This window comes from Perca flavescens, chromosome 13, assembly GCF_004354835.1.
Source record: "Perca flavescens isolate YP-PL-M2 chromosome 13, PFLA_1.0, whole genome shotgun sequence".
NCBI classification, from domain to species: Eukaryota; Metazoa; Chordata; class Actinopteri; order Perciformes; family Percidae; genus Perca; species Perca flavescens.
The window spans coordinates 31,847,681-31,868,395 of NC_041343.1; the positions used below are offsets into that span (position 1 = coordinate 31,847,681).

Sequence of the window (20,715 nt, forward strand, 5' to 3'; positions counted from 1 at the left end):
AAGTTAGAAACTTACGTTACTGATATTGTATTAAGTAGCTTAATGTTGGCCGTATGATGGCCTAAGTTAGCAGCTAATATTACTGATATTGTATTAAAGGTGCAATATGTAATATTGTATGTAATACTGGCAGCTAGCGGTTAAAATAGTTACTGCACTACCAATTCAAAATACTGTAGTCGTTTCCCCCGCCCCCTCCTTCCCAGACTCGAAGTTCACGGGGTTGCCAGGCTGAGACCGCAGCATTCACAACAATGTTGCTAGACGCTTTTCTCACATAGCCAGACGTTACTCCACAACACAGCGGAGTAGCTAACGTTAGATTCTGGCTATATTGACAGTCATAAAAGCCTGTGCTCACGCGGAGCTCTGTAACCAACTGACAGACACACTTTTTCGGCTTATAATTACAATACAAAACGCTAAAAATACCACTACCTTGCCGACGGAACACCCTTCATTGGCTTCGAATTACGGCACCAATCGCTAAACACACTGCCAACAAACAGTCCTCTCTTTCCGATTTACAGCCCCCCTCTCGTGGCTTAAAATAACTCACTGTTGTTGGCTCCAGCCGCTGAACTACACGTTGTAAACAGCCATGGGCTGCTTGCCTGGTCCTCCGGTAACGTTAGCAGTTAGCAGGGTTAGCATGGCGGCTTTAGCCAGGACCAGTCGGGATCACTTTACTGGCTATGTCTCAATTGTTTTTGCGAGTACCAAACTCGGGTACTCTAGCTATATAATTCAATGTGAGTACACAAATGTTGAAATGATAAAAAATGCCCATCCTTAGTAGCTGTGATAAATTAACCTGAAGCTAATGCTTACCTGTTCAGGAGAAAATAAGCCAACAACTTTGTTATAACTCCCAAACTCGCAAATTAAAACAAATCTCACGAAACATCGAAAGTAAGTGGCGCTCCACCAAAGTGGAGGAATCCCGTTTGGAATGGCAAGACAGTCTGAAAACCTATAGGAAGGCCCTAAGAAAGGTCAGATCAGACTATTACTCATCATTAATAGAAGAAAACAAGAACAACCCAAGGTTTCTTTTCAGCACTGTAGCCAGGCTGACAGATAGTCACAGCTCTACTGAGCCATCTATTCCTCTAGCTCTGAGTAGTGATGACTTCATGAGCTTCTTTAATGATAAAATTATAACAATTAGAGATAAAATTCATCATCTTTTGCCTTTAACTTCTAACAGTTCATCTTTAAATGCAGGACCGCTAGAAAGAACGACGACTCCCGACATATACTTGGACTGCTTTTATCCTATAGAACTTCAACAATTAATGTTAAAGATATCCTCAGCTAGGCCATCTACCTGTCTCTTAGACCCCATCCCTACGAGGCTACTCAAAGAAGCGTTACCCGTGGTAAACACTTCATTATTAGATATGATCAACATGTCCTTACTAACAGGTTATGTACCGCATTCATTTAAAGTAGCTGTGATAAAACCTCTTCTGAAAAAACCCACCCTAGATCCTGAGGTCTTAGCAAACTATAGACCTATATCTAACCTTCCCTTTCTATCCAAGATCCTTGAGAAGGTGGTTGCTAATCAGTTATGTAATTTTCTACATAGCAACAGTCTATTTGATGATTTTCAATCAGGATTTAGAAAGAATCATAGCACAGAGACGGCACTGGTGAAAATTACTAACGACCTTCTAACTGCTGCAGACAAAGGACTTGTCTCCATTCTTGTTCTACTAGATCTTAGTGCTGCATTTGACACTATTGACCATACTATCCTGTTACAGAGACTGGAACACTTAGTTGGCATTAAAGGAATCGCACTAAGCTGGTTTAAGTCCTATTTCTCTGAACGATCCCAGTTTGTTAATGTTAATGATAAACCCTCCAAGCACGCTAAAGTTAGCCATGGCGTTCCTCAAGGCTCAGTGCTTGGACCAATTCTATTTTCCTTATATATGCTTCCTCTAGGTAATATTATTAGGAAACACTCGATTAACTATCACTGTTACGCAGACGATACCCAATTATATCTGTCAATTAAGCCAGATGAAAGTGGTCAGTTAGCAAGACTTCAAACGTGTATTGAGGATATAAAATCCTGGATGACCCACAATTTCCTGATGTTAAACTCAGACAAAACTGAAGTTATTGTGATAGGACCAACGCACCGCCAAACTTCGTTTTCGAAAGATATAGTTACTCTGGATGGTATTACCCTGGCCTCCAGCACTGCTGTCAGAAATCTAGGAGTTATTTTTGATCAGGATATATCCTTCAACGGCCACTTAAAACAAACCTCAAGAATAGCCTTTTTCCATCTTCGTAACATTGCCAAAATTAGGAATATCCTGTCTCAAAACGATGCTGAAAAACTAGTCCATGCATTCGTTACTTCTAGACTAGATTACTGCAATTCCTTATTATCAGGTTGCCCAAATAAGTCCCTTAGGACTCTCCAACTGATCCAGAATGCTGCAGCACGTGTTCTGACGAGAACTAAGAGAACAGATCATATTTCTCCTGTATTAGCTTCTCTGCATTGGCTTCCAGTGAAATATAGGATTGAATTTAAAATCCTCCTCCTGACTTACAAAGCTCTAAATGGTCAAGCACCATCATACTTAGAAGAGCTCATAATACCTTATTGTCCCACTAGAGCACTGCGCTCCCAGAATGCGGGGCTACTTATGGTTCCTAGAGTCTCTTGAAGTAGACTGGGGGCCAGGGCCTTCAGCTATCAGGCTCCAGTATTATGGAACCAGCTCCCAGTCGGGGTTCGAGGGGCAGACACCGTCACCACATTTAAGAGTAAACTGAAAACCCTCCTCTTTGATAAAGCTTATAGTTAAGGAGTGAGGAGTTGCAGCGTCCGCCTAACCCGGCCCACCTGCTTCTCCTCGTAGTCATCAGCTTTTTATACTGTATAATTAATAATCGAGCGAGAGTAGAGGGAGGCAGGCCAGTACAGCCCGATCCGGTTGGGGAGAGTTCTAGCCCGACCAGGCACCTCTCTTTAACCTGCCTCTCTTAAGTTATGCTATTACAATTCTAGACTGCCGGGGAGGCTGTTCCTCCCTAAGACACACTGAGCTGCTCTCTCATCTCAACTTGTTACTTTTGTATGCATCCTGTCCCAGAAATGCTTGTTACTAATCTAGCTCTGGGGAGTTTACTCCCCGGAGTCCTTATGTTACTTCTTACTTCTTACTCTCTGCATTTCCTGGCCGCATCCTGCTGCGTCCTGCTGCGTCCTGCCTCCACCCGTGCTCTGCAGCGCCACGTTACATCCCGCAACGCCCTGCTGTGATGTTCCTATGCACAGAGTAGTCAGGATCCGGTATAGGAGACTGCACTACTCAGTATGACACGATGTGCCCTGCTATGACATGAACTTCCACGATAACCTTCGAAGTCAATGTGACTTCTAATGTGACTGTTATCACCACTGTTCATCACACCCCCAACCGGCCCGTCAGACACCGCCTACCAAGAGTCTGGGTCTGCCGAGGTTTCTTCCTAAAAGGGAGTTTTTTCTTGCCACTGTCGCAATAGCCACTGTTAATGCTTGCTCTTGAGGGAATTACTGTAATTGTTGGGGTTTTGGAATTTATAGAGTGTGGTCTAGACCTACTCTATCTGTAAAGTGTCTCGAGATAACTTTTGTTATGATTTGATACTATAAATAAAATTGAATTGAATTGAATTGAACTCTGCGTCCTTTTGGGATCCAAGCTGTCTCCATCTTTCAAATACATCTCCAATATTTACCAGCGGGTTGAAACATGCTGCTTTCTTTTTTTATGTAATGTAGAATCTATCTCCGTTGATCCTGTTCGTTTGTTTGCTGCTTTCATGGCTGTACTACCGTTACAGCTGTAGCGTGCTGGGTTTACGTTTTTACAGGTATATCTGGCAACCCGGCCTGCCTGTCAAACTGGGCCGTTGATAACAACACACAGATCAAAACATAAACATAAATTCCGTCACGGAATGTAAATTTCAAAAAGAAAAAATACTGACATTAGCATTACTGTCAGAAAAGATAGTATTTTAGTTTAACATGTTTCCTTAATATCTGATGAGGCATTGGTGTCATGTTTGGATTTATTACAGTACAAATATTACATATTGGAACTTTAAGTAGCTTACTGTTAGCCGTATGATGGCCTAAGTTAGCAGCTAATGTTAATGAGTATGTATTAAGTAGCTTACTGTTGGCCATGTGATGGCCTAAGTTAGCAGCTAATGTCACTGATATTGTATTAAGTGCCTTAATGTGATGGTTTCTCACAGTTTGGCACTCATGTTACTGACATTTGTATATTTTACATAAACATGATTGTCAAAGTTTGTGACTGGTTTTACTGATTTTTTTTTTTTACCGTAATACTACAGACTTTAGACATTAGTCTCATGATGAAAAGGCTGCTGTTACGTTAGACTTTTGAAGGCTAAACAATGCCTTCATCATGATGAAATTATGCATGAACCATTTCCTTTACTGTTGATGTATTACTTCATTTATCTTCTACAACCGGTAAAAAGGTAATGTGCATTATTTTGCTTTGCAGTGTCATTTTACTATAGGCTACTTAGTCTCAAGCACAGTCTGGATTCAGTCCAGCATTTGGTTAAAAACACAACACAGACCTAGAACATGTAGGAGAGGGACCTGCATGGCAAAGGAAAACATATACAAATATTTCAGCCCACTGCTATATTCTAATATAATGCTAATCTACTAACTGTGATTTATATTAAGTGGATAACTACATGTAGTCTCTCATTGGTGTCAAAGAGTTGTGAGGGTATTAACAAGATTTTATATCTGCCCTAAAAAATATATATTTCATCTCTGTATTAAGCATTGCCAGAAACTCCTTGTAGATTGCGTGCCTCCAATCCATTTCAGTTTTTATTCTATGTCCTTCTTCTGGTAGAAGTTATATGTTTCCAGGTGATATGTTTTTTCTTGGCATATCTTAATTTTTTAGGGGTGCAACTACATTTACCGTAAACATTAGTCAGAGTGAGTTCTTAAGATAGAGGATCAATTTCAAACAATTTACGTTTGGATTCTTTAGGATTAATTCAGCATTTATTCTTTTCTTATCACTTGTTCTGTCTGTACAGCTTGATATGTCAAACAGGACACATAATGGCAAAACATCCCAATGTCATGTACTTTAATATGAATGGGATTTGACCAGCGATGTGCACAGAAATTTTGAGCGGCAGGGGCTCAAGGAACAAAAAGGCCAAATAGTTAATAAATAATTATTTATTTGAAATTTTAACAAAACGTTAAATATAATTGTTTAAAATACTCAACAATAAATAAAAACTAACAATAAATCATTTTAATTCTTGTGGTGTTATTGGAATAAATATGAGTTGCTACAAAGCTAATAGCTGATTGTGTCACTATTTGTTCAAATGTTATATTATTTTTGTTGATACATAACATTTACAAATAAACATTGGAAATTCTCTTTACGATAATGGAAAAGCTTTGTTGGACATGAACTTGAAAAAGAATTTCTGTATTTCTTTTGACTGCAAACCATAAATAATGGGGTTGAGGCTGCCAGGGACGATATGAAACAAAATGACAGTGAGTTTTCTGTAGTCTGAATACTGAGGGAAGCGATGCAGGATGATGACAACCGTTCCACTCAACAACATAATTAGATATGCAAAGAGATGAGTGCTGCAGGTCTTCAAGGCTTTACTGTTCAGAGACTTGTTGTTACTCATCAGACAGACTACTGCAATATTAATATAGGTGAGAACCATGCAGCCTATAGAACTTGTTAACAGAACTACAGTGTAAGCAAGGCCATAGATATTATTAATAAACACATCCTCACAGGAGAGTTTAAACAGTGAGGCATTGTCACAATAGGGGTTTTGGATCATAGTCGTGCATCGGTTCAGCCGTATGGTCAGACCGAGCAGAATCCCGACCATTACTAAGGCCACTCCCCAGGCAGAAACTGTCAGCTTGATCACCATTTTGTTGGTCATTATGGAAGCATAGCGCAGGGGATTGCAGATGGCCAAATATCTGTCAAAGGCCATAATCATGAGCACTGTGTGGGAAGCGGTGCCAAACATATGTGAGACAAAAGCTTGGACCACACATTCATAATAACTGATGATGCGCTCAGAGGGAGGACGCAACATGTCTAAAAGCAAACGGGGCACCATGTTAGAATTTCCAAGTACATCATTTAAGGGCAGGTTACAAAAAAGCAGATACATGGGCTGGTGAAGATTTTTCTCATTGAAAACCAGAACAGTAATACCAACATTTGTGACTATTATAAAAAGGTAGGAGAAAAAGACAAAGAGAAAGACAGGGTACGTAGACTCTTGAGAAACAATTAACCCCTCCAGTTGGAGTGTGTAGCTGTTGTAGGTGTAGTTTTCCATTAACCTGAAACAACAAAACAATGCTTTAAATGTCACAAGTAATGTCCTGGCAATTTAGGTATCTAGGTATTTAGGTAAGAGATCATGTCATGTCACAATACTAGTGAGCTAGCAACTTATCACAACAGAAACCTGCAGTCTTTCCCAAATATCGATATGACTGAATACATCCCAGTATGCATAGTTTAGTTTATAGGTTTTTTTTTGTTTGCATGTACATCATGAAAGTAGTAACAATGTAAAAATAAAGTTTGAAAATGTGAGAAAACATGTAGAACAGTAATGCTTACACTGAGAGTCTTTTGTTCCGATCCGTTGATTTGTCTTTCTTGTGTCTCCTGCTCATTGCTTATAATGACCATATCTCGCTTGCGGTGTTTTGTAGACATGATTTTATCTGCAGGGGAATCATGTGGGACGACGTCAGTCAATGTGTGATGCAACAAGAAGTAATCCTTAAGCTGGCCATTGTACCTATCAATAAGCTCAAGAACTCAGTGTTTCACACAGGTTGAGAATTTACTTGTCATTGATCAAGTGGCGCGGGATATGACGGCGCAGCGTGTAATGGCTGGGTTTACTTATAAACAAAGATTTATGGGTGATTCCACAAAATCTGTGCCTTTTCAAATAGGAAAATTTAAATATGAAATAACATTTAATGATTTTTTTGAATATCCATGGAATGAATACATCTGAAAATCACAATTATTATACTGTGCCATCTCAGGCTACGTATATTTAGGGCCCGAGTGCCGACAGCGGCGAAGGCCCTATTGAAACTGAAGGAATTATTGTTTCTATTCTATTCTATTCTTTATCCCGTCAAATGAATTGGCTTTTTAAGGGGCTTAGCATATTCACAAACTCACCAAATTTGGCAGTCGCATCAAGTCTGGTGAACATTTATGTATTTTAAGCTTTTCGGGAATACACGCACAAAAATGGCTCGCTAGCGCCCCCTAGAAAGTTACGAAAATTGAGCCCCTGCAGTGCGTTTAACGTAGACTCACGAAACTTGGTACACATATGTAACATGTCAAGATGTACAAAAGACTTCATTAGAGCCATACCCTAAACCCAACAGGAAGTCCGCCATTTTGATTTCAAAGTTCGAAATTAGTGTGATTTTGGCCATTTCCACATGTCGTACTTTAACGAACTCCTCCTAGAGATTTCATCCGATCAACTTCAAACTCGGTCTGTACCATCTTAAGAAGTTAGAGATGAAAGGTTGTTAAAAGAAAAACTTTTCGTCATAGGGCGTGGCTGTGGCGGGGGCGGCCATTTTGTGCGTTTCGCCGCCGAAACAGGAAGTGGGTGTAACTCGAGTGTACGTTGTCCAACTGGCTCGAAACTTTTCAGGATTCATAAGACTCCAACCCTGAGGACATTTACCTGACAAAATTTACTCAAAGTCATAGCGCCCCCTAGTGGCAACAGGAAGTAGGCCTTAAAGTCAAGGTGCTATACTTTAATGAACTCCTCCTAGAGATTTCATCCGATGAACTTCAAACTTGGTCTGTACCATCCCAACACCTTAAAGATGAAAAGTTATTAAAAGAAAAACTTTTCGCCAGACGGTGTGGGCGTGGCGTGGCAGCCATTTTGAGTGTTTAGCGATAAACAAAGAAGTTGTTGTAACTTGAGTGTACGTTGTCGTATCGGCCCGAAATTTCTCAGGATTGACAAAAGTCCAGGCCTGAGGACACCTACAGGCCAAAATTGACTTTTGGTCATAGCGCCCCCCGCTGGCAACAGGAAATGCGTAATATATGACAAATAACATCCGCTTTACATGAAACTTATAATGTGTGGTCTACATGTGATACTGAGCCGCCTCCTATAATATGACCACGCCCCCTTTCATAACATTTGAACCATTTAAGGTAGAGTCTTGTGTGAAGTATCATTGGACTCAGCAGAGACTTCCTTTTTAATTGGTGATGGTTTGAACTCGGCAGGGAGTTCCCTTTTCATTGTTGACGAGTTGCGGTGTCTGAGTGCCACGCAAATGCACGGTCGCAAGGAGCGGCGTCCCGCGAGGTCCCGTCCATCGCTGCTCGCAGCTTTAATTGCATTTTGAGGTTGTACCAGAATAGGTTTACATGGTTAAATAAATAAAAAAGACATCACACTTCATCATCTTTGTTGGGAGTCGCATATGTGCAGTAGGTAGGTAAGGCCTACTAGCTAGAAGCTAGCGCTGCTAGCGGTTAGCCACCTCATTCTCAATGGCAAAACAGCACTACAACATTATAGTACTACTTACATGTCCCTGTTCTGCAGGTATTCCACACAAAATTGGAAGTGCACCCTCATTTAGAAGAAATCTCCAAGCTAATCCTGCCTTGTACTGACAATTGGAGAAACATCTAGCTGATGTGGTATTAGCTAAAGTGGTTAGCACACACCAAATGTTTCGGCCGATGACGTAGATGGCCCTGTCGATTTTGACCAGCTCACCCGGAGACTGAAGGCAGGACACATTCAGAAACCCGTATCTCACTCAAAACAGCATGGATGTTTGTGTTTTTTCCAAGTTAGTATGTGTGTGGAAGCACCAGAGACATGAAATAACACCCTAAATCCCAGAATTGTTTTTTCTTCATAATATGGCTACTTTAATGAGTGCAGAACGATCAGAGATAGTCTGGCAAATATTGCTAAAAAGAAAAAAAGAAACTGGCAGAAACAACAAGCTACCTAGCGTGTAAAGGCAAATGACAGTATTATGGTGTGAAAACAGCAATTGCACTCAGGTACAGACCAAAACAAGTTAGCACCTAATGATAGTGATAGTTGTATAATGTAGCTTAATATTAGCCTTGAGATGGTAGCAGGCTAATGTTCCTGCGAGTGTGTGATAGCTTCAAGGTTAACAGTATAATGGTCTAGTTTAGCAGCTAATGTTATTAACATTTTATCATTTTACCTCAATGTTAGCTTTGTAATAGTTAATATTATTATCCAATTTTGCTGACACTGTCTAATGTTGCTTAATGTTAGACTCATGATGACCAAAGTTAGCAGCTAATGTTACTGATATTGTATTAAGTAGCTTATTGTTGGCTATATGATGGCCTAAGTTAGCAGCTACTATTACTGAAATTGTATTAAGTATCTTAATAGTAGCTTTATGATGACCTAAGTTAGCAGCTGTTATTTGTCATTTGTGACAATTATAAACAGGTAGGAGAAAAAGAAAAAGAGAAAGACAGGGTACGTAGACTCTTTTGAAACAATTAACCCCTGCAGTTGGAGTGTGTAGCTGTTGTAGGTGTAGTTTTCCATTAACCTGAAACAACAAAACAATGCTTTAAATGTCACAAGTAGTGTCCTGGCAATTTAGGTATCAAGAGATCATGTCATGTCACAATACTAGTGAGCTAGCAACTTATCACAACAGAAACCTGCAGTCTTTCCCAAATATCGATATGACTGAATACATCCCAGTATGCATAGTTTATAGGTTTTTTTTGTTTGCATGTACATCATGAAAGTAGTAACAATGTAAAAATAAAGTTTGAAAATGTGACAAAACATGTAGAACAGTCATGCTTACACTAAGAGTCTCTTGTTCCAGTCTGTTGAGTTCTCTTTCTTGTGTCTCCTGCTCATTGCTGATAATGACCAGATCTCTTTTGCTGTGTTTTATAGACATGATTGTATCTGCAGGGGAATCACTTGCAATGACGTCAGTTAATGTGTGATGCAACATGAAGAAATTGCACATGTCAACAAGTAACAATGTACAATGTTTAGCTCCAAGAAATCTATAATTCAGTTTTTCCCACAGGTTGAGAATTTATATTTAATAACTGTGCCTCTGTTTTGTGTGTGTGTTAATTGCAACCCAGTCTCACGCCAGGTCGTTATATAGTCACGTTATTGTAATCTATTAAGTCGTGGACAGGTTACGTAAATCCCGTTTTTTTCGTGTATATGCAACGACTTTTGAACGTGTACAGGTCACGCTTTTCGAACCTGCTGCTCTGGGGGACACGACAACGGGGAAATGAGGCGCCACACGCCGGCCAAAACAACGGGACGGGCCGCCACTCGCGATCGGGGAAATGAGGCGCCACACGCCGGCCAAAACAACGGGACCGGCCGCCACACGCGATCGGGGAAATGAGGCGCCACACGCCAGCTAAAACAATGGGACGGGCCGCCACTCGCAACCCGCGCAGGGGCACACAACAACGGGGAAATGAAACACCACAACGGGGAAATGAAACGCCACAATAACAAGACGGTTGGGGTTAGGAAAAAAAAAGAACGGGGAAAGGAACCGTCACACACGGGACACGCCGACAAAGGAACTGCCACACGCGGGGCGCGATTCCCGGTCTCCGGGGTGAAAGTCCTGTGTTTTCTGACCCATCCACCACCACGACCAACCTCCCTACGCGACTTTCGCCTTATCAACTACTCGCTACTCGCTTTCGTTCTGGGATCACGAAATATGCTTCCCATTAAAATGCATTGCTTTCAATTTCGTAATGGCCACACGGAAAAAACAGGATTTTCGTAACCTGTCCACGACTTAATAGATTACAATAACGTGACTATATAACGACCTGGCGTGAGACTGGGCTGGTTAATTGTGAACATCTTTGGGGCACAAGTTGGACATTACCAGTTGGTCTGAGTCACAACTTTAAAATTCATCAAAGTTTCAGAATAAATTAAATAGTAAAATAAATAAATGAAAATAAATTAGTCTATTTGAGCAAGTGCCTAACCTCAAAAACAGAAGGAGCAATGCGGATTCCTTCCTCACCGTGGACCATCTCTTCACCCTTGCAAGCTTTCTGAAGAGGTCATGGGAGTTTGCCCATCCAGTCTACATGTGATTTGTGGACTTCGAGAAGGCTGATGACCATGTCCCCTGGGGAATCCTTTGGGGAGGACAGCGGGAGTATGTTTATGACGTTTCATTTCCGGGATTGTTCAGGTGCCACCAGAAATTCCACCAGATGTCCCTCATTTAGGCCAGATATCCGTCAACTTCCTCTTTTTTTGTGTTGACGTTCTAAACTGGATTCATGAAGACTATGGTTAACTGCTCCTCAGATCTCTGCAGGGTAGATTCAGACACATTCTCACTCCCATTGCGTAAAATACAGACACTTGGTCAGGTGCCTTTGGCGCTGTTATTGATGCTAAAAGTCTCGATCTAAACAAGCTTTATCTAAATGCTGGGTCGGGAGTATTGGCGTCACTTATGACCCAGTTAGGTTAAGGAAATGATCGTGGGTGGGCTTATAAAAGGTACGTTTCCGTGACATACGGGACAAGAACAGGACAGTTTGGTTAAGGAAAAAACGAACAGGACAGTTGAGGTTAGGAAAAGAAAAACGTGATAGTTGAGTTTAGGAAAAGATGGTGGGTGGGGTTATAAAATGCACGTTTCAGTGACACGCGGGACACAAACCCTGTTCTCCTGTGTTGTTTGACCCATCCACCACTAAAACCAGCCTCCCCACGTGGAATCTTGGGCTTTCTTACTACTCGCTACCATTGTCGCTCTTAGTAGTCTTTTTTTGCGTTTATCTGACGCTGACAGCCAATGACCAAGCGTCCATATTTTACCAGTTGGGAGTGAGAGCGAGTGGTAGCTAGCTAGACTATTTGTCCAATCTGACAAGTACACATGTTCCACCAAAATAGGTGTGGTAATATTCACTACCAACACGGTAAATAACCCATGATTTAAGTTTTATAAGCTGCCAACCTGAAAAACTGAGGTTTTATAAAGACAAAAATGTGTACTGTACAGACTTGAGGAATCAGCAGGGAGAATGGGAAGACTGTGGGATTCTGATACTAAGATAACATTATGTCCAGCATTAAGTTTGCAGCAAGCATTTTGTTACCAAGTCAAATATCCAAATGTCCGTTTTAGGCTAACTACACATCTGTAAATTAAGCTAACCCGCTTAACATCGGACATAACGTTAACTTACTGTCAGGATCCCACAGTATTCCCATTCTCTCTGCTGACTTGTTTTTTTATAAATCACCCAAAAGTCAATGAAAGTAGAGATCCTATCTTTTGTTGTACTTGCGAAGCGCATTGTATGGAATGATCCATGTTATTTTTGGGGTAATTAAAATTAGGTTGTTAAAAGGAAACCCATATTTCTGATATAGACATTTTGGAAAATGGGTCAAATTTCCCCCGAGGACAACACAAGGGTTAAGGCTCTGTGTGGTCATTGAAATTCTATTTCCGGTCCATGAAATTGTGTGGGAATCCTGTGTTAACATTAATTTGCATTTCATTGTCAGATCATTGTGCTATAGGCCTTGTATAAAAATAATCAGGGTTAAGGTTAGCCCTAACCCAGATGATGATTCTGGGCTTTGGAATTTAGTTTAAAATACTATTGCCACATACTTAAGAGAACACAGGTGTTTTGCATTTTCTTGCCACAATTTATGCTCATAAAGATCAAACTATTGTGTTTTTCCAGAAATTACACCATTGGTGTTTTTGCACAGATTTTAAGTAAGTAAGAAGTAAGTAAAATTTATTTGTATAGCACCTTTCACAGATAAAAATCACAAAGTGCTTTACAATGAAATGCAATTCAACACAAGAAGTCACAATACGAGCACATTGAAAGACAAATAGAAAATGTAACAAACAACCATAAAACACCCATCGACTAAGTAAAAGCCTGCTTGAACAGCAGAGTCTTCAGCTGCTTTATAAAAGATTCAACAGAATCCACACAACGTAGCGAGTGAGGCAAGTCATTCCACAGCCTAGGAGCCACTGCTGGGAATGACCGATCCCCTCTAGTTTTAAAATGAGTGCGGGGAACCACTAATAGCATCTGACCTAATGATCTCAGACTACGGGTGGGGGTATGTAGCTGTATCAAATCAGAGATGTAGAAAGGAACTTGACCGTGCAAGGCTCTGAAAGTAATGACCAGAATTTTAAATTGAATTCTATACTGGACTGGTAACCAGTGAAGTGCTGCTAAAACAGGCGTGATGTGTGCTCTTTTGTTAATGTGCATTAAAAGCCTTGCAGCAGAGTTCTGAACAGTCTGGAGACGATAAAGCTGATTCTTACTCAGACAAGTAAAAAGACTGTTACAGTAATCTAAGCGTGAAGAAATGAAAGCATGAATGATCATCTCTAATTCATCCTTAGTGACAAGTGGTCTTAACTTAGAAATATTTCTCAGGTGGAAGAAACAGTTCCTAACTAATAATTTAGAGTGGTGATCCAACGACATAGCTGAGTCAAAAACCACACCTAAGCTCCTGAGACTCGGCTGGACAGACAAGCCTAAGTCCCCAATATGATGCTTTATCTCAGGGATACGACTTTCAGGGGCAATAATTAGAGTTTCTGTTTTTTCTGAGTTCAAAAGCAGAAAGTTGTCACATAACCACTGTTTGATACTAGACAAACAGTTTATTAAAGATGACAGTTTGGAGAACTCAGTTTCCTTAAAGGAACAGTAAAATTGGATATCATCCGCAAAGAGATGTTACGATATGTCACTAAATTGACTAATTATCTGTCCTAAAGGAAATATATACAAGAGGAACAGAATAGGTCCCAAGACAGACCCCTGAGGTACCCCACACGACAACTCTGCAGTTTCAGACAATATCTGATTAACATGAACACTTAAACGTCTACCAGAAAGGTAGGATGAGAACCATTTTAAAACTGATCCAGACATCCCAACCAGATCACGAAGTCTATTTATCAAAATGGTATGATCGATAGTGTCAAACGCAGAAGAAAGGTCCAATAGGACCAAAACTGTAAAATCCTTTGAATCAGCTGACATCATAATATCACTAGAGATTTTTAGAAGTGCAGTTTCCGTAGAATGCCTTTTACGGAAACCAGACTGGAAATATCAAACAGCTCGTGCTTCTCTAAGAAAAGGGTGAGTTGCTCTGCTACAACTTTTTCTAAAATTTTTGACATGAAAGGTAGTTTTGATATTGGCCTGTAGTTCTTAGGTTGAAGTGGATCCAACGTGGGCTTTTTAAGTACAGGCTTAACAACAGCATGTTTAAAAAAAACTAGGAACGACACCAGTTAAAAGTGAAGTATTTAGCATCTCAACAATGCAGGGGCCAGTGGAGTCAAAAGCTTGTACAAATAGCACAGTAGGGACAACATCCATAGGACAAGATGAGGGTTTCAAAGTCTGTAGCAGAGAAATTATGTCATGCAGTGTCACAGGTTTAAAAGTGGACCAAAAATGAGCGGGAGACAAGTCACATGCAGAGTTCTGAGGAAGTGATGGTAAGATGTTGGTCCTAACATCTCTGATCTTATTCACAAATAAGTGGAGCAATTCATCACAGTCCGATTTAGAAGACACACTTGTGGGCCAGAAGGAGACACTAAAGCATTAATGGTGTCAAATAAAATTCTGGGGTTGTGCTTATTTGAGGATATAAGCTGAGAAAAGAAACAAGTTCTGGCCTTTCTCAGCATCTCGTTTAAAGTAACCCTTAGTTCCTTAAGGTGAATCCTATGAACCACAAGTTTCGTAGTTTTCCAGAGACGTTCAACTTTTCTACAATTTCTCCTAAAACTTTGAATTGTTTCATCAATCCAAGGACAGGATTTTTTATGAGGGATAATGCTTGATTTAACTGGTGCTATTTTATCTAAAATTGTTAAACACTGAGTATTAAAAGACTGGATAAAAACATCTGCATCAATGAATCCCATCAGAGAACATGGGTCGAACAAGGCAGAGAACTTCTCAGCAGCATCATGATTCATAATCCGCCTTTGGGCCCTAATTCTCAGGGGCGGAGGATCAAGAGGAAAGTTAATCTCAAAAAACACACAACTATGATCACTCACAAGAACATCTTCCACACATGCATTTGCGCACCCCCAGGGGTACGCGAGCTGCCACCAGGGGGTGCGCGAGAGGAAAAATGTAATGGCGGTCTGTTTTTTTAAGTGGGATTTTTCCATTGACATATATAAAAAGATTTTTCCATACAATAAAAAAACATGAACAATAAACATTTCCTTTTGTAATCGCTTTTATTTTAAATAAAAAAAACTATAATTTATTAGTTTTTGATAGAAACGTAGAAGAAGACAGCTGCTGTCTTCTTCTACGCATTGCTCTTCTTTAATGTAGGCCTACTGCAGCCGCTAGGCTATATGCGTGCCAACTCGTTTCATTCATTTTATAAATATGCTTAACTGGCTGAAATCAGGGAAACTGTCAAGTGGGACGTCTTATGATAAAGTGGTTAGTCACGAAGGAGGAGAGGGACCAAGAGAGAGTGAGGATTTGGAGGCAACAGAGACGGAGAGAATAGAGAAAGAAAATGAGCGGGAGTCAGAAGATGCACCGGAGGAAACCGAAGAGGAGGGAAGGAGATGCCAAAAAAGAGGTTATGAGGGTGAACACCACACGGGGAAAAAAAGAAGGAAATATGATGACAATTATCTGGGTCTGGGCTTCACTTGGATCGGCGATACAGATTGCCCGAAGCCTCAGTGCGTGTTGTGCAGTGAAGTTCTAGCAAACAGCTGTCTGAAGCCGTCTTATCTCCGTCGTCACCTGAACACGAAACATGGCCATTTAAGTCAAAAGCCCCTTACATTTTTTAAAGCAAAATTGGAGGAGTTGCAGAAAAGCCAAAACAAAATGCAGTTTCATTCATGCATTGGGTCTACGAAAGACGCATTACGGGCTTCATATCTGCTCACTTACAGAGTAGGGAGAAAGGGGCTGCCGCACACAATTGCCGAAGACGTGTGTTTGCCAGCGGCCAAAGAGATGGTGGAGTGTATGATTGGAGAGAAAGAGGCAAAAAAGTTGGACATGATTCCTGTGTCCAATAACACTGTGTCGCGCCGCATCGATGCCATGTCTGAAGACATCCTGGCTACACTAGTCAGCCGTGTGAAGAAAAGTGAGTTTTACGCTCTGCAAGTAGACGAGTCTACAGATGTTGCAAATCTGGCCAATCTTCTTCTGTATGTCCGTTACCTTTTTGAAGGAACAGTACAAGACAATTTTTTGTTCTGTCGGCCCCTTGCTACCCGAACAACAGGACAGGAAATCTTCAATATAATTGACGTTTTTATGAGGACCAATGGCATCGACTGGGAGCGCTGTGTGGGAATTTGCACAGAAGGGGCAAAATCAATGACGGGGAAAATCACGGGGCTTATAGCTCATATTAGGAGAGTCTGCCCATCCATCAGCTGGTTACACTGCAGTATTCACAGAGAGGCCCTCGCAGCCAAAAACATGCCAGCTGATCTACTTGCTGTGCTGAACGACGCAGTCAAACTGGTGAACTTCATTAAAGCTCGTCCGCTAAATTCATGAATATTCACACTGTTATGTAATGACATGGGCAGCGAACACAAATCACTGCTGCTGCACACAGAGGTGCGTTGGCTGTCAAAGTGCTGACAAGGCTCTTTGAACTCCAGCACGAATTGCAGCGGTTTTTTGAGGAGAATCCGTTTCATTTGGCCTCCAGTATGCATGACGAAAATTTTCTGAAAAGGCTCGCCTATCCAGCGGATAATAATGTTTCTTTTACGCGGCGGAAAATAACCTTGCTTTCTGTTACTGAGCCTTTGTGTGTCACTCGTCCTCTTAAAAGTGGAAGCTTGTGCGTAGCTTTGTTGCATTATATTGAAACGTTGTTGATGTTGTTATTGTCATGCGTGTTCTGGTTATTGCGCATGTTTAAACATGAGTCTTTATATGGCGATAAAACAAAGCTTTGTTGCGGTTTTTTTGAAGTGTGAATTGGGGGTGCGCCAACCCGGTTGGGACATAGAAGGGGGTGCGCAGGAAAAAAAGTTTGGGAACCGCTGATCTAGACCAAGAGAGAAGACAAGGTCCAGGGTGTGACCCTTAATGTGTGTAGGTCCAGTAACGTGTTGAGTAAAATTAAAAGAGTCTGTGATAGAAAGGAGATCAGCAGCTGTGTTACATGTAGAATCATCAATATGCAGGTTAAAGTCTCCAATAATTAAGACCTTTTCCAGTTTGATGATAGACGATAGGAAGTCATTAAAATCAGTAAGAAAGACGTTTGCCGGGCCGGGAGGGCGATAGATCAACACACTATAAAAAGTGTTAAATGAACCTACTTTGAGCATCTTGTACATGTGCCTTGCATCTCAATTTTCCAAATACCACAGTTGTCAGAGATCAACCCTTATTACTGAGCTTCAATTTAAAAGGTGATCATGCACTCTGTGTTTGTAAAGGGGTACAGTGGAGCACACTTAGTCCACATTATATACTGCACTGATTAATTTACAAAAAGAAACTCTTAAATTCTTTTTACAATGATGGCAATACTTTCTTGAACTTCAAATTGGACAAGAATCTTCGTATCTCTTTGGACTGCAAACCATAAATAATGGGGTTCAGGCTGCAAGGGATGATAGGAAACATAATGCTAATAATTTTCCTTAAGTCTGTGTACTGAGGGAAGCGATGCAGAACAATGTTAGACATTCCACTAAATGCCATAATCAGATACACAATCAGATGAGTGCTGCAGGTCTTCACGGCTTTACTGTTCAAAGACTTGTTATTACTGGTGAGACACACTACTGTAATCTTAGTATAGGTGAGAACCATGCAGCCTATAGAACTTGTGAACAGAACTATGGTGAAAGCGAGGCCATAGGCATTATTAATAGACACATCCTCGCAGGAGAGTTTAAACAGTGAGGCATTGTCACAGAAAGGACTTTGGATCAGAGTCCTGCATCGGTTTAGCCGTATGGTCAGACTGAGCAGAATCCCGACCATTACTAAGGCCACTCCCCAGGCAGAAACTGACAGCTTGATCACCATTTTGTTGGTCATTATGGAAGCATAGCGCAGGGGATTGCAGATGGCCACATATCTGTCAAATGCCATAATCATGAGCACTGTGTGGGAAGTGGTACCAAACATATGTGTTGCAAAAGCTTGGACCACACATTCATTATAACTGATGATGCGCTCAGAGGGAGGATGCAACATGTCTAAAAGCAAACGGGGCACCATGATAGAATTTCCAAGTACGTCATTTAAGGTCAGGTTACAAAAAAGGACATACATTGGCTGGTGAAGATTTTTGTCAATGAAAACCAGAACAGCAATACCAACATTTGTGATTATTATAAACAGGTAGGAGAAAAAGAAAAAGAGAAAGACAGGGTACGTAGACTCTTTTGAAACAATTAACCCCTCCAGTTGGAGGGTGTAGCTGTTGTAGGTGTAGTTTTCCATTAACCTGAAACAACAAAACAATGCTTTAAATGTCACAAGTAATGTCCTGGCAATTTAGGTATCAAGAGATCACAATACTAGTGTGCAAATGATCACAACAGAAACATGCTGCCTTTCCCAAATGTCGATATGACTGAATACATCCCAGTATGCATAGTTTACAGGGTCTGTTTTTGTTTGCAAGTACATCATGAAAGTAGTAACAATGTAAAAATAAAGTTTGAACAGTAATGCTTACTCTGAGAGTCTCTTGTTCCAGTTGACTTCTCTTTCTTTCGTCTCCTGCTCATTGCTGATAATGACCAGATCTCTTTTGCAGTGTTTTATAGACATGATTGTATCTGCAGGGGAATCATTTGCGATGACGTCAGTTAATGTGTGATGCAAAATGAAGAAATTGCACCTGTCAACAAGCTACTATGTACAATGTTTAGCTCCAAGAAATATATTACTCAGTGTTTCCCACAGGTTGAGAATTTATATTTAATAACTGTGCCTCTGTTTTGTGTGCGTGTTAATTGTGAACATCTTTGGGGCACAAGTTGGACATTACCAGTTGGTCTGAGTCACAACTTTGAGATTCATCAAAGTTTCAGATTAAATTAAATAGTAAAATAAATAAATGACAATAAATTAGTCTATTTGAGAACCTCAAAAACAGGAGGAGCAATGCAGATTCCTTCCTCACCGTGGACCATCTCATCACCCTTGCAAGCTTTCTGAAGGGGTCATGGGAGTTTGCCCATCCAGTTTACATGTGATTTGTGGACTTCGAGAAGGCTGATGACCATGTACTCTGCGGAGTCCTTTGGGGAGGACAGCGGGAGTATGTTTATGACGTTTCATTTCCGGGATTGTTCAGGTGCCACCAGAAATTCCACCAGATGTCCCTCATTTAGGCCAGATATCCGTCAACTTCCTCTTTCTTTGTGTTGGCGTTCTAAACTGGATTCATGAAGACTATGGTTAACTGCTCCTCAGATCTCTGCAGGGTAGATTCAGACACATTCTCACTCCCATTGCGTAAAATACAAAAAAGACACTTGGTCAGGTGCCTTTGGTGCTGTTATTGATGCTAAAAGTCTCGATCTAAACAAGCTTTATCTAAATGCTGGGTCGGGAGTATTGGCGTCACTTTTGACGCAGTTAGGTTAATGAAAGGATCGTGGGTGGGCTTATAAAAGGTACGTTTCCGTGACATATGGGACAAGAACAGGACAGTTGGGTTTAGGAAAAGACGAACAGGACAGGTTAGGAAAAGGTTAGGAAAAGAAAAACACGACAAACCCTGTTCTCCTGTGTTGTTTGACCCATCCACCACTAAAACCAGCCTCCCCACGTGGAATCTTGGGCTTTCTTACTACTCGCTACCGTTGTCGCTCTTAGTAGTCTTTTTTTGCGTTTATCTGACGCTGACAGCCAATGACCAAGCGTCCATATTTTACCAGTTGGGCGTGAGAGCGAGTTGTAGCTAGCTATACTATTTGTCCAATCTGACAAGTACACATGTTCCACCAAAATAGGTGTGGTAATATTCACTACCAACACGGTGAATAACCCATGACTTAAGTTTTATAAGCTGCCAACCTGAAAAACTGAGGTTTTATAAAGACAAACGTGGGTACTGTACAGACTTGAGGAATCAGCAGGGAGAATGGGAAGACTGTGGGATTCCAACACTAAGATAACATTATGTCCAGAGTTAAGTTTGCAGCAAGCATTTTGTTACCAAGTCAAATATCCAAATGTCCGTTTTAGGCTAGACGTTTATTCTGAGAAAGACGATATTCCGACCAAGCTGTTTACATGGCTAATGAGCGTGAATAATCCACTAATATTCCCGTATACATGCAGCCATGCAAAATACGATTTTTTCAAAGTGTTCCAGCGGTGAAGGACTTGTTGTAGCATGTGAACACAGCATCCCTCTTTCATTCCTTCAACCGGCTTCTTAAAAAGGTCAGCTCATATCCAAAAACCTGTTGTATCCAAGCCTTTGATAATGTTTAAAAGT

At 40.8% G+C, this 20,715-nt stretch overlaps 2 protein-coding genes across 2 annotated transcripts; both read right to left on the reverse strand.

Moving 5' to 3' along the window:
- Window positions 1-5,481: 5,481 nt before the first annotated feature.
- On the reverse strand, window positions 5,482-6,426 carry LOC114566262 (olfactory receptor 52N2-like). The gene has a single exon (XM_028594590.1). The coding sequence runs from the start codon at window positions 6,421-6,423 to the stop codon at window positions 5,482-5,484; it is 942 nt and encodes a 313-aa protein (XP_028450391.1). The 5' UTR covers window positions 6,424-6,426.
- Window positions 6,427-17,759: 11,333 nt separating this feature from the next.
- On the reverse strand, window positions 17,760-19,024 carry LOC114566263 (olfactory receptor 52N5-like). Its single transcript, XM_028594591.1, has 2 exons — window positions 18,940-19,024; window positions 17,760-18,705 (listed from the first exon to the last, which is right to left on the reverse strand). The coding sequence occupies exon 2, from the start codon at window positions 18,699-18,701 to the stop codon at window positions 17,760-17,762; it is 942 nt and encodes a 313-aa protein (XP_028450392.1). The 5' UTR covers window positions 18,702-18,705; window positions 18,940-19,024.
- Window positions 19,025-20,715: the final 1,691 nt, after the last annotated feature.